At 38.7% G+C, this 13,120-nt stretch overlaps 1 protein-coding gene across 1 annotated transcript in view; it reads right to left on the reverse strand.

Moving 5' to 3' along the window:
• The window catches only part of IPP (intracisternal A particle-promoted polypeptide), a 48,314-nt gene extending 44,610 nt beyond the window's left edge, over positions 1 to 3,704 (reverse strand). Inside the window, exons 1-2 of the mRNA XM_075997830.1 lie at positions 3,568 to 3,704; positions 628 to 969 (exon numbers count right to left, since the gene is read on the reverse strand). Of these exons, the coding sequence (XP_075853945.1) occupies positions 628 to 919 (292 nt within the window). The 5' untranslated portion in view covers positions 920 to 969; positions 3,568 to 3,704. The remainder of the gene's footprint in view (positions 1 to 627; positions 970 to 3,567) is intronic.
• Between the last annotated feature and the right edge of the window lie 9,416 nt (positions 3,705 to 13,120).

A 13,120-nucleotide genomic window follows, 5' to 3' on the forward strand; every position in this document is an offset into this window, starting at 1 on the left:
AGGGTTTTGCTCTGTCAACCAGGCTGGAGTGCAGTGGCTATTCACAGGCACAATCATAGCTCACTGTAGCCTCAAACTCCTGTCTCAAATGATCCCACCTTGGCCTCCCAAAGTACTGGGATTACAAGGATGAGTCACTGCACCTGGCTCTCATCTCTTTCTCATACACAAATACACACAAACGTTTTTGTTTTTTTGGCAAAATTGGGATTGTATCTATACCCTTTTTTCATTCTATATGTTATAAACATTCTTCCATGATAGTATATATTTTTAAATCATTTGTGAGATCTAAGAAATATTCCATTTTATATATATACAGATGTAACGTGATTTATATAAGCATATAACCTACAGAGAGACAATAAGATTGTATCCAATTATATACTATTATAAATAATGTTACAATAAAATCCTAGTTTATAAATATTTCCTTGCATCACTAATTAATTCCTTCAGATTCCTAGAAAAGGAAGTCAGGGGGGTCAAAAGATATAAAGTTTTCAGTCTTATAATACTATGTTGCTAAATTATCTTCTAGATAAATTAGATCAATTTATGTTCCCACAGTAGCACATGAGTGATTGCATCATTCTTCACTTAAAGCAACAGGCTCACATAACATACCTGTGTAAATGAAATCTAGAAGTATCTGAAAGATTCCAGGTTCAATTCCTAGAATCTGTACAACATCTTTTGAGGACTCTTTCATTCCTCCAGTGAACAAAGCTGCAAAGTAAGGACTACTGGCAGCCAAAACCAGCCGATGAACTTTAAAAGTTTCCTTCCCAACTTGCAGCTGCACATCACAAAAATGCTGTCCATTTCTCATTTTATTGATCTGGGCCAAGATGAGTTGGGCATGTTTATCTGATGAAAAAGGACTATCATAAGCCTTCGGACAGCCCTCATTAGCCATGATGATGATAGATTAATTAAAAGGACAGTTACACATAATCTGCTCCTACCCTGAAAAACAAAATAAAAGATCAAGGAACATATTTTTGTATTTAACATGTCTCCCATTCACATACAAAACAAACATTCCCTATACTTACAATCTATTATACTTAGGGACATAAAACACACATAAGACAAATAAGTACTAAACTGTGTGATACTGTTTCTAATATTGTTTCAGAGAAGGAAATAAGTAGTGGGGGCTAAAATAATTGAAGGATGCTTCACAGAAGAAATGAGACCTGAAATGGATACTGAAAGATAAAGTATTAAGCTATGCAGAGAGGTCATAAGTCTTGCTCTGTGGAGTAAAGAAAATAAGGCACAAGGGCAGAAAGTTTTTGTACACTGCAGCAAGGAAGCACATATTGCAGCCAAAATGAACTTTCAAAAAGCAATTGTGATCAATCCATCTGCTTAAAATCCTTCAGTTTTATACTTTCCTTAGCATACAAAGCCCTTCTATATCTTATAATTCAAGATTCTGTTCAAATACAATTTCATGCAGGAACCCTTCCCGGTTTCTCTCTCCTTTGGGACTGTTGCTTATCCTAAGCTTACCCATTTTACATCCCATATTATACTCTACCTTTTGATACACCTTATCACCCTACTCCCAGCATACACACACACACACACAGAAAGCTCCTTAAAAGTCAGTGTGCCTCAAGTGCAGAGACTATCTTTCATAGCTATAGCACCAGTATCTAACATGTATTAGGTTTTCAAATGTTTGTGAAATTAGTATAATGAGAAATAACAACAATAGCTTAGGTTGTTTTTTTTTTAACTGTAGCTTTTCCACATATTATGTCAATTGTAATTCTCATAATAATTAAGAGGTGAGAAGAAAAGATAATCTTATCTAAAAGGACAGAGAAGGAAACTGAAGCTCAAAGTTTCTCCAAGGATACAGTGTTAGTGTGACAGTTTTGGTATCTGAATCCAGGCCTTCTTCCTCTAAATCCAGGACTTTTTCCATGGTATCACATTGCACAGGAATCATTAGGTCAGGTTAGAGAGAAAGGGCCTTGAAACCTAAGCACTGAAATTTGCACCTGAGCCTTTATGGGTTCATCAAGAGTAAACATGACAATAGTCATATTTCAGAACTGTTATTTGATTCTTCATGGGGATAAGTTAAGAGGGAACAAAGTCCCATTAAACAGCCTTATAGCTTCAGCAATGTAAATATAAGTTACCTTTTAAATAAAGAAACCATGAGATCCTCTAATGTAAGAAATATGGAGATAAAGCACAGAGGAAATCTAAGATATTAAGGTTTTGTAACTTAGGCATCAAGAAGAATTGGTAATAAGAGTGATTGATCACTCTGTATTGAAAAAGAAGAAAAGATAAAAAAAATGAAAGAAATTAAAACAAATTTTTAAAAAGAGAAAAGAGTGATTGAAATGGTGTGGGATGATGTTAGAAAAATGATTAAGTTCATAGCATTCAGTCAAACTTATCAAAGTCAAAATAACTAGGCTGATTATCATGACTATTTAGGAATTAGCTTATTGAGAAATTTGATTGAGAGGTTCTAAGGTAGCTGTTAAAGTTTCACATCAGCATGTAAAGAATGTCAACATATTACATTTAACTGGCATATAAAAGCAGTGTTTAAGGTGATGAATATGCTAATTACCCTAATTTGATCCTTACATATTGTATACGTGTATCAAAATATTACACTGCACTCTATAAATATGTACAATTATGTGTTAGTTAAAATAATACAAAACGGTAAAAAGCAAAGTGTATTTGTCCCTATGTAGAAATGTGACCTGCAGATATTATTAAACATGATGTGGCTGTCAGGCTTTCTTTTTCTGTTTTAGATTTCTCCCTGTCAGCTGATTTTGGATCCCAGTGGTTTAATTACAAAGTAATTCCACTGTCCCTACTTCAAAGCATCAAGCATAGCCACTGCTCCTGCTACAAGAAAGGGTTCACTAAATATCTACTCTGGTAGCAAACAGCAGAAATCCTAGTCTGTTACCACGGTTCTCAGTATCTGTGATGCTACCCCACTGCCAGTGGAGCACGAACATCATTCCAAAAGGCAGCATGTGGAGTGAAGGTATTCCCAAAGAAAAGGAGCACAATTCTGGGACACTGCATAGGGATGTAAGTGCCCCAAACTTAAAAAGCAGATCATTAGGAAACGGTGGAGATGTCCAGAGAAACTAAGGAGGACCTAAGTTTGGTGACCTTGAATTCACTGCCGAGAGCATCTGTAAACTGCTGCAGCAAAGGGTGTCAGAAAGAATCCCAGGATCAGCGTCAAAAAACCCAAGGCTCTTTGTGCTGGTGTTGGGGGCCGGACCTAGAGCGCTACCCCTAACCTGCTGTGACACTAAAAGTGGATAATCATTCTGGTGCTACCCAAAGGGCAGGGAAGGGATCTCAGACAACCGAAGGCACAGCAGAGGGGCTGGGGGCACCACCTCCGGATATCCCCCCGGGGGCCGGGAGAGGAGGGGCCCGAGCGGTCCGCACCACACGAAGCTCCGGGGAGGGAGACAACACTTCGACTGTCAGAGGAACGCCTGAGGCGGCAGGAGAAGAGGCGAGGAAAAAACCAGTTTCAGAAGCTCCTCTTACTCTCGTCTTCAGGGGTCCTGAGAGCCGGAGAGAGCAGAAGTCCCCAACCCCGTCATGGACGCACCCGGGACGCAGGCCCTCCTTACCCGCCGCTTCCCCTTCCCTCCGGCGCCCGCTCAGGCCCTGCGCGCGCAGCCGCGACCGACACAGGCCGGAGAGGGCGGGGGAAACCCGACCGGGTGACGACACAGGGATGACGGGGCGGGGCGGTCTCCGGAGGACTGGAGGCGAAGCGGGGCCTAGCGAAAGGGACCTCTGGCGCGTCACCGGCCCTAGCCTCTTACTGCGCGTGCGCGGGGTTCTTCCGCTCGCGGGTCGTGGGGCCGCGGCGGCTGTGAGAGCCGGTTGCTGTGGCCTAGGTCTTGCGCTTGCTTCCCCGCTGGCTGACAGCCGCGCTGCAAGGCTGCCCTCCTGTTTGCTGTGGGTGGCGGGCTCGGTCTTCGCATTCCGCCTGCACCCACAGTTCTGATGTCCCAGGAAGGCCGCGCACCCCAGTGTTAGGAAGAAACAGAGCTGGCTAACCCTTGGTGTTGTGCTTCTCTACCATTCTCTCAGGTCATTTTCCGAGGCTGCATGACTGAGCCTGGCCCTGAATGGATGCCTACTTTGGGTGAAGGGAGAACTCAAAAATCCAATTCTTTTCACTTTTGAACCTCGAAACGTGTCGCACAAGTAGCTTTCAAATTGTTTTGATCCCGGCCTACAGTGAACAAAAATATTTTACATCAAACCCGATAGCACATACGTTTGTATGTAGATGTATATATGTGAAACAAAATTTTCACAAAACTGTTTACATTTACTGTATTCAATGCATTAAATTGCTGTTTTTTTCTATTGCATTACCAAAACCTTCTAAAAGGGACCTATTGTCAGGAAACATTGTGTAAGACTTGGAAAAGAGCAAAAGAGATTTCTGAGTGCTCTTTTAGGGTAAGGGTTGGGCATTGTCTGGCAGAGACTGGAAGGGTTTGAACCATAGGGACCTCTGACTTTCTGTTGACTGAACTATTTTACAAGAAAACTGATAGTTTATAATAATTTCTGCCCACCTATAGAAAAGATACAAAACATTACGTTTTATTGACCTGTAGGATATTAAACCACTTTTACCCTTCTTAGCAAATTCACTTCAATATTCCTGATTCTTAGCGAATTCATACTGCATTCCATCTTACTAGCCCCTTAAATAATTAATGAGATAAAATATTTGATATGTGTTTATTTTATACTTGTACAAGAGTCATGGTTTTACTTTTCAGAAAATTATACTTCATTCATGATGTACTATTGGATTACACCTGAGAAAGTTGAGCACATGAATTGGGTCATTTTTATCATACTCAACTAAAACAGAGTTGAGAGGCCAGGGGGGGGAAACACTAAGGGCACAAAATGTTGCTCCAAGAATGTAATTCTCTGAAACCTGGCTGCTGAAATTGCCTGTTGTAGCCTGAAACCAGTTTTATCTAATAGCTGCTGAAATGACTTGCAATGACTGTAAGACTAGTTTTACCCATTGCAGTCACTCACCAATCAGAGCTTGCCAGCTCCTCACAACTTTACTAGTGCCAATGAACTTTATTTCAAAACAATATGTAACATTTCTCCTTTTTATAAAACCTCAAAGAGAACTGAAGACCACCCAGTTTGTGTATATGCCTTGAACTGCAATTCTTGTTTCCCAAATAAAATACTATATTTAGAGATTTCTCTCTACATTTATTGATTGATTGATTGGAGACAAGGCCTTGCTCCATCTCCAAGGCTAGAGTGCAGTGACATCATCATAGCTCACTGCAACCTGACACTCCTGGGCTGAAGTGATTCTCCTGCCTCAGCCTCCCAAGTTGCTGGGACCAGAGACGTATATACCACAGCACCCAGCTAATTTCTCCATTTTTTGTAGAGATGGGGTCTCACTCTTGCTTAGGTCTTGAACTCTTGGCCTCAAGCAATCCTCCTACCTTGGCCTCCCATCTCTACATTTTTTTTTTTTCGACAGGATTTTGCATGCCGATACATTTTTATTTTGACTTCAATATACCCAACAATTTGAAAAGCACCACTTCAGAGTATGTGTCTAGTATCAGAATTGCTGGAACATAGGGTATGTGCATCTTCAATTTCACTAGAAAATACCTAACTTTATTCCAAACTGTTTGTTACAGTCTACATTCCCACCAGCAGTGAATGTGAGTTTCCTTGCTCTGCATCCTTGCTAAACCCTTAATATCATTGATGCTTCAATTTTGTATAATCTGGTGGGCATAAAACAGTACTTCACTTTTATTCTAATTTATATTTCCTGATTATTAATGAGATTGGGCAGTAAAAAGATGTTTATAGGCTGCTATAGACTGAATTGTGTCGTCCTCCCAACTGACATGTTGAAGCCCTAGCCTCCAATAGGATGGTATTTGGAGATGAGGCCTTTGGGAGATAATTAGGATTTGGAAGAGGTCATTAGGATGGGATTAATGCCCTTAAATGCAATGCATCATGATGAGATTAATGCCCTTAAAAGAAGACACATTAGAGTATGCACATATGCTGTCTCTCTCCCTCTCCTCTCATACACACACACACACACACACACACACACACACACACACACATTCATACACAGAGTAACAAAAGATCATGTGAGCACATAGTGAGATGGTGGCTGCCTGGAAGCCAAGAGAAGAGGCCTCAGAATGAAACCTACCTTGCTGATACCTTAATCTTGGACTTCCCATCCTCCAGAACTGTGAGAAATAAGTTTCTGTTATTTAAACCACTCAGTCTGTAGTATTTTGTTATGACAGCCTAAACAAACGAAGACATAGGCCAGTTAATTGTCTTTTCCTATAAAACAGCTATTCATGTCTTTTGTCCATTTTTTTCTTGATTTGTAGGAGGACTTTTAATTATATGTGTTGCCAATATTTTTGTCCAATTTGTGATTGGTCTATATCTTTTATTTATTGTCTATTTTGATAAGCAAAAGTTCATAATTTTACCAATTTATCAGGCCATTTATTAGTTTCGTGCTTTCATTCTGTGCTTAAGGAATTATTCCTTCCCAACTTCTCCTGCGCACTGAGTTTCCAGAGGGATGCTGTCTGGCGGATATGGCTGCTTCTCGCTTACCCCGGCAACGGTAACGCTAAAGAAGTTCATGACAAGGTAACAAGTTCTTCTTCTCTACAGAAGAATTTTGCAAGCAATTTTGCAAGTTCCAAATGATTCTGATCACAAATACCTGAAGGACTAGGCAAGGGAAGAATTCAAAAGGAATAAGAGTGCCACCGAAGAGGATACGATCTAGATGATGATTCCCTAAGGCAATATGTAGCTCAAGGAGTTAGAAAAAACACTTGCTTTAGAAAAACGTTAACTATAGCATTTTGAAGGATTTTAAAGTTTTCATGTATTTTGTTGACTTTGGACTTAACAATGGGCAGCCTGAAGCCAAGTCTTGCTGTTTGTATGTACAGTATTTGGGCAAAATATCAGAATAGCACGGTATGTCATAGAGAGCAAAGGAAAGCACATTAGAACAATTGCCTTAGCACTAAAAAACAGACTGAGTTTTGAAAATGTTTGATATGACAGCAGTTTTTGAAAGAAGCATAAACCACAATAACAAATGGCCAGTTAGCACATGAAAAGATGCTCAACACAGTTAATCATCAGGGAAATGAAAACCAAAACCACAACGGGATATCACTTCACATCCATTACAATGGCTATAATTAAAAAAAGAATAACAAATGATGAGGAAATTGGAATCCTTGTACATTTTTTGCTGGTGGGAACATAAAATGGTGCAGCCACTTTGGAAAACAGACTCATTTCCTCAAAAGGTTAAACATAGAGTTACAATATGATTTAGCAATTCTACTAGGTCTATAACCATCATTTGGCAATAAAAAGAAAGGACTGAAACATGCTACATATGGATGAACTTTGAAAACACTGTTAAGTAAAAGGAGCTAGTCACAAAAATATCACAAGTTGTATGATTCCATTTATATGATCCAGAATAAGCAGAAAAATTAGTAGCTGTAGGTGGAATGAAGAGTAACTGCTTATGGGTGTGGGTTTCTTTTCAGGGTGATGAGAATATCCTATGGTTAGATTGTGGTGGTGGTGGTTGCACAACTATGAATATACTCAAATCCATTCAATTGAACATTTTCATTGTATGATATATAAATTATATCTGAATAAAGCTGTTTGAAAAAACTGTTAAGATGTAGGACTGGGAATATACTGACCCCAAGAGATACCCTGGAACTTTCTTGAAAAATCCTTCTGCATGTGCATTGGCTCACGCCTGTAATCCTAGCACTCTGGGCGGATTGCTTGAGGTCAGGAGTTCAAAAACAGCCTGAGCAACAGCGAGACCTCGTCTCTACTATAAATAGAAAGAAATTAATTGCCCAACTAATATATATAGAAAAAATTAGCCAGGCGTGGTGGCACATGACTGTAGTCCCAGCTATTCAGGAGGCTGAGGCAGCAGGATTGCTTGAGCCCAGGAGTTTGAGGTTGCTGTGAGCTAGGCTGATGCCACAGCACTCATTCTAGCCTAGGTAACAAAGTGAGACTCTGTCTCAAAAAAAAAAAAAAAAATCCTTCTGCACTATCAGGATTGTTGAAGTACGTTTTTTAGATGTGTCATGGTTTGTTACAAGACTCTCCAAAAAGATCATTACTGGGAATGTGGATCTTCATTGGGAAAAGAAAAGAAATAGAAGCTTAATGAACACATTGACACACTTACCAAAAAGAAGAGGGAAGAATTTAAGCAATTCCTGGATGAAACTTGTGATTACCTTGACATCCATGTGAAAAGGAGTAAAAAAAAATCCTTAAGGAAGATCCTCAGTGCATTCAGTTGTCTTGTAGTGACAAGGAAAAAATAAAGAGAATTTGAAGAATACATGAGAGACAAATACATCACAACCAAAGCTGACTTCAGCACAGGTCTGAAAGAGACCAAATTTAAAACATAATTCATTTAGCGAAAGTTTATGGAAGATGCTGGGATTGGCAGTCCCTCAAACTGAATTTGTCCGTTCATCAACATAACAGAACTAAAAAGCTTGTCTAAGAATCTGACCAGCACCTTAAAGATGTAGGCAAAACTTTGCAGAATGATAAAATGGTATCTAGTACTGGGCTATGTGCTAGAAGAGAGGCATAAACTAATGGTGGCATATGCTCATGACCTGGATTGCCAGGGTCCACCCCCACCTCTCAGAGCCTACAAGACTAATTGTGAGGACTTTTACATGAGTGTAGTCTACTAATTCAAGTTCTTGCATGAGCCAATTTTCAGGTTTTTATATGTATTAGTCAACCTATATTGCAAAATGATCCATAATAACAGAAGCATTTCTTAAACAGAGACCACTTTGGAAATATTTTTCTTTGTGTGACATGATTGATACACTCTAATATAGGCTGTCTCTAGTAAATCTAAAATCTTGAAATAAAAAAAATCATCCTTTTATGAGTGTGGAAGTTGGTGACTTTTAGTAATGTTCTTCCTGACAGTGGTGTACATGGAGGGGTTTTAAAGAGCATATGTGGTTTGAATTTGCAAGATGCAGGTATCACAGACTCCAAGAAAACCTAAGTTGGGGTGTGTTTTTTGTTTTTTAAAGCAGGTAAAACACTAAAAATTGAATTATCTTCCAGAGGCTAAGATTACTGTGATGGATGGACATACTTTTACCTTCATCTCTAAAGAATGGTTTATTTTTGTTCACTTACATGCTTTGACTATCCCCTCTGAAATCTCGTTTAGCCAAGTCTTGTTTAGCCTAAGAGAAGATTTATTTAGCAATTTATTCTAAGGTATAGGACCCACAGTCATTAAGATGTTGGCCAGAATAAAGCTGCTGGCGAAAACATTTTATTCATCATGAAATGATTGTTACCAGTATTCTGGATGAGACAGCAAATTACCTTCCTGGGTATTCCCTGAAAATTGTACTACTGTTTATTTTTTATTTTTATTTTATTTTAGCGTATTATGGGGGTACAAATGTTAAGGTTACATATATTGCCCATGCCCTCCTCCCCCCTCGAGTAAGAGCTTCAAGCGTGTCCATCCCCCAAACGTTGCACATCTTACTCGTTGTGGTTGTATATACCCATCCCCTCCTCCCCCTTCCCACCCTCCCGACACCCGATAAATGTTACTCCTATATGTCCACTTAGGTGTTCATCTGTTAATACCAATTTGCTGCTGAGTACATATGGCGCTTGTTTTTCCATTCTTGAGATACTTCACTTAGTAGAATGGGTTCCAGCTCTATCCAAGAATATACAAGAGGTGCTATATCACCATTGTTTCTTAAAGCTGAGTAGTACTCCATGGTATACATATACCACATTTTATGAATCCACTCATGAATTGATGGGCACTTGGGTTGTTTCCACAGCTTTGCAATTGTGAATTGTGCTGCTATAAACATTCAAGTGCAGGTGTCTTTTTCATAAAGTGACTTTTGATCTTTGGGTAGATGCCCAGTAGTGGAATTGTTGGATCAAATGGTAGATCTACTTGTATTGCTTTGAGGTATCTCCATATTGCTTTCCACAGAGGTTGAACTAGTTTGCAGTCCCACCAGCAGTGTAGGAGTGTTCCTCTCTCTCCGCATCCACGCCAGCATATTGTTTGGGGACTTTTTGATAAAGGCCATTCTCACTGGAGTTAAGTGATATCTCACTGTGGTTTTGATTTGCATTTCCCTGATGATTAGAGATGTTGAACATTTTTTTTCATATGTTTGTTGCATTATTCTGTCTTCTTTTGAGAAGTTTCTGTTCATGTCCTTTGCCCATGTTTTGATAGGGTTGTTTGATTTTTTTCTTGCTGATTTTCCTGAGTTCTAAATAGATTCTAGTTATCATCCCTTCATCAGATGTGTAGCTTGCAGAAATTTTCTACCATTCTGTGGGTTGTCTGTTTGCTCTCTTCACAGTTTCTTTGGCCGTGCAGAAGTTTTTTAATTTGATCAGGTCCCATTTGTTTATTTTTGTTGCTGTTGTGATTGCCTTTGGGGTCTTCTTCATAAATTCTTTGCCTAGGCCAATGTCTAGAAGAGTATTTCCAACATTTTCCTCTAGAATTCTAATAGTTTCACACCTAAAGTTCAAGTCTTTTACCCAGCATGAGTAGATTTTTGTGAGAGGTGAAAGGTGTGGGTCCTGTTTCAGTCTTCTACATGTGACTATCCAGTTTTCCCAGCACCATTTATTGAATAAAGATTCTTTTCCTCAGTGTATGTTTTTGTCTGCTTTGTTGAAGATTAGTTGGCTATATGAGGATGGTTTTATATCTGGGTTCTCTGTTCTGTTCCACTGGTCAATGTCCCTGTTCTTGTGCCAGTAAAAAACTGTTTTAATCACTATAGCCTTGTAGTATAGTTTGAAGTCTGGTAAATTGATACCTCCTATTTTGTTTTTATTGCCTAGGATTGATTTTGCTATATGGGGTCTTCTCTGGTTCCATATGAAGCGTAAAATTATTTTTTCTATATCTGTGAAAAATGATGATGGTATTTTGATAGGGATTGCTGACTCTGTAGGTCACTTTGGGTAGTATAGACATTTTAACAATTTGATTCTGCCGACCCATGAGCATGGTATGTTCTTCCATCTGTTTACGTCCTCTGCTATTTCCTTCATCAGTGTTTCATAGTTCTCCCTATAGAGGTCTTTTACCTCCTTGGTTAAATATATTCCAAGGTACTTTATTTTCTTTGTTGCTATTTTGAAGGGAATTGAGTCTTTGATTTGGTTCTCACTTTTACTGTTGTTGGCATATATGAATGCCTCTGATTTCTGTGTATTGATTTTGTATCCTGAGACTTTACCAAATTCATTTATCAATTCAAGGAATCTCTTGGTTGTATCCTTGGGGTTTTCTAGGTATAATATCATGTCATCAGCAAAGAGTAAGAGTTTGATCTCTTCTGCTCCCATTTGGACGCCCTTAATTCTGCTCTCTTGTCTGATTGCTATATCGAGAACTTCCAGCACTATGTTGAACAGAAGTGGAGATAGTGGGCAACCTTGTCTTGTTCCAGTTTTAAGTGGGAATGCTTTCAATTTTTCCCCATTCAGTGTGATATTGGCTGTGGGTTTGTCATATATGGCTTGTATCATTTTTAGGTAAGCCCTGTCTATGCCTATTTTGTTGAGCGTTCTTATCATAAAAGGGTGTTGAATTTTGTCAAATGCTTTTTCTGCGTCTATTGGGAGGATCATATGATCTTTGTTTTTGATTCTGTTTATATGGTGAATTACATTTATAGATTTGCATATGTTGAACCATCCCTGCATCCCTTGGATGAAGCCCACTTGGTTGTGATGAATTACTTTCTTGACCAGCACCTAGATTCGATTGGCTAGGATTGTGTTGAGAATTTTTGCATCTATATTCATAAGGGATATTGGTCTGTAGTTTTCTTTTTTTGTTGCATCCTTTCCTGGTTTTGGTATCAGGGTTATGTTTGCTTCATAAAATGTGTTGGGGAGAATTCCATCCTTCTCGATGTTGTGGAATAATTTCTGCAGGATAGGCACCAGTTCTTTGTAGGTGTGGTAAAATTCAGGTGTGAAACCATCTGGTCCAGGACTTTTCTTTTTAGGAAGGTTTTTTATTGATGTTTCAATTTCAGTACTTGATATTGGTCTGTTCAGGAATTCTATTTCTTTCTGGGTGAGCCTAGGGATGCTGTGTGTTTCTAAGAAATTGTCCATTTCCTCCACATTTTCCAGTTTGTGTGCATAGAGGTTTTTGTAGTATTCATAAATTATATCTTGTATCTCCGTGGCATCAGTTGTAATTTCTCCTTTATTGTTCCTGATGGAGCTTATTAGAGATTTTTCTTTTCTGCTTTTCGTTAGTCTAGCCAGTGGTGCGTCAATTTTGTTTATTTTTTCAAAGAACCAACTTTTTATTTTATTAATCTTCCGTATAGTTTCCCTATTGTCAATTTCATTTAGTTCTGATTTGATCTTAATGATTTCACTTCTTCTGCTGGGTTTGGGGTTGATCTGTTCTTCTTTTTCCAGATCTTTGAGATGATTCATTAGGTTGTTTATTTGTGATCTTTTTGACTTTTGGATATAGGCATTTATGGAAATAAACTTTCCTCTCAGGACTGCTTTAGTTGTGTCTCACAGGTTTTGGTAACTTGTGTCACCTTTGTCATTTAGTTCAAAGAATCTTTTGATTTCCATCTTGATTTCCTTGTTTATGAAGTGATCATTCAGCAGAAGGTTGTTTAGTTTCCATGACTTTGTGTAGAAATGAGGACTCCTGTTAGGATCGATTTCTACATTTATTCCATTGTGGTCTGAAAAGATACATGGTTTAATGTCTATTTTTTAAAATTGTTTAAGATGTGCTTTGTGTCCTAGGATATGGTCAATCTTAGAGAATGACCTATGAGCTTATGAGAAGAACGTATATTCAGTGGTTTTGGGGTAGGATGTCCTGTAAATGTCAGTCAGGCCCAATTGTTCTAGACTTCTGTTTAAG

The sequence above is a fragment of the Microcebus murinus genome, chromosome 2 (assembly GCF_040939455.1).
Source record: "Microcebus murinus isolate Inina chromosome 2, M.murinus_Inina_mat1.0, whole genome shotgun sequence".
Classification (NCBI taxonomy): domain Eukaryota; kingdom Metazoa; phylum Chordata; class Mammalia; order Primates; family Cheirogaleidae; genus Microcebus; species Microcebus murinus.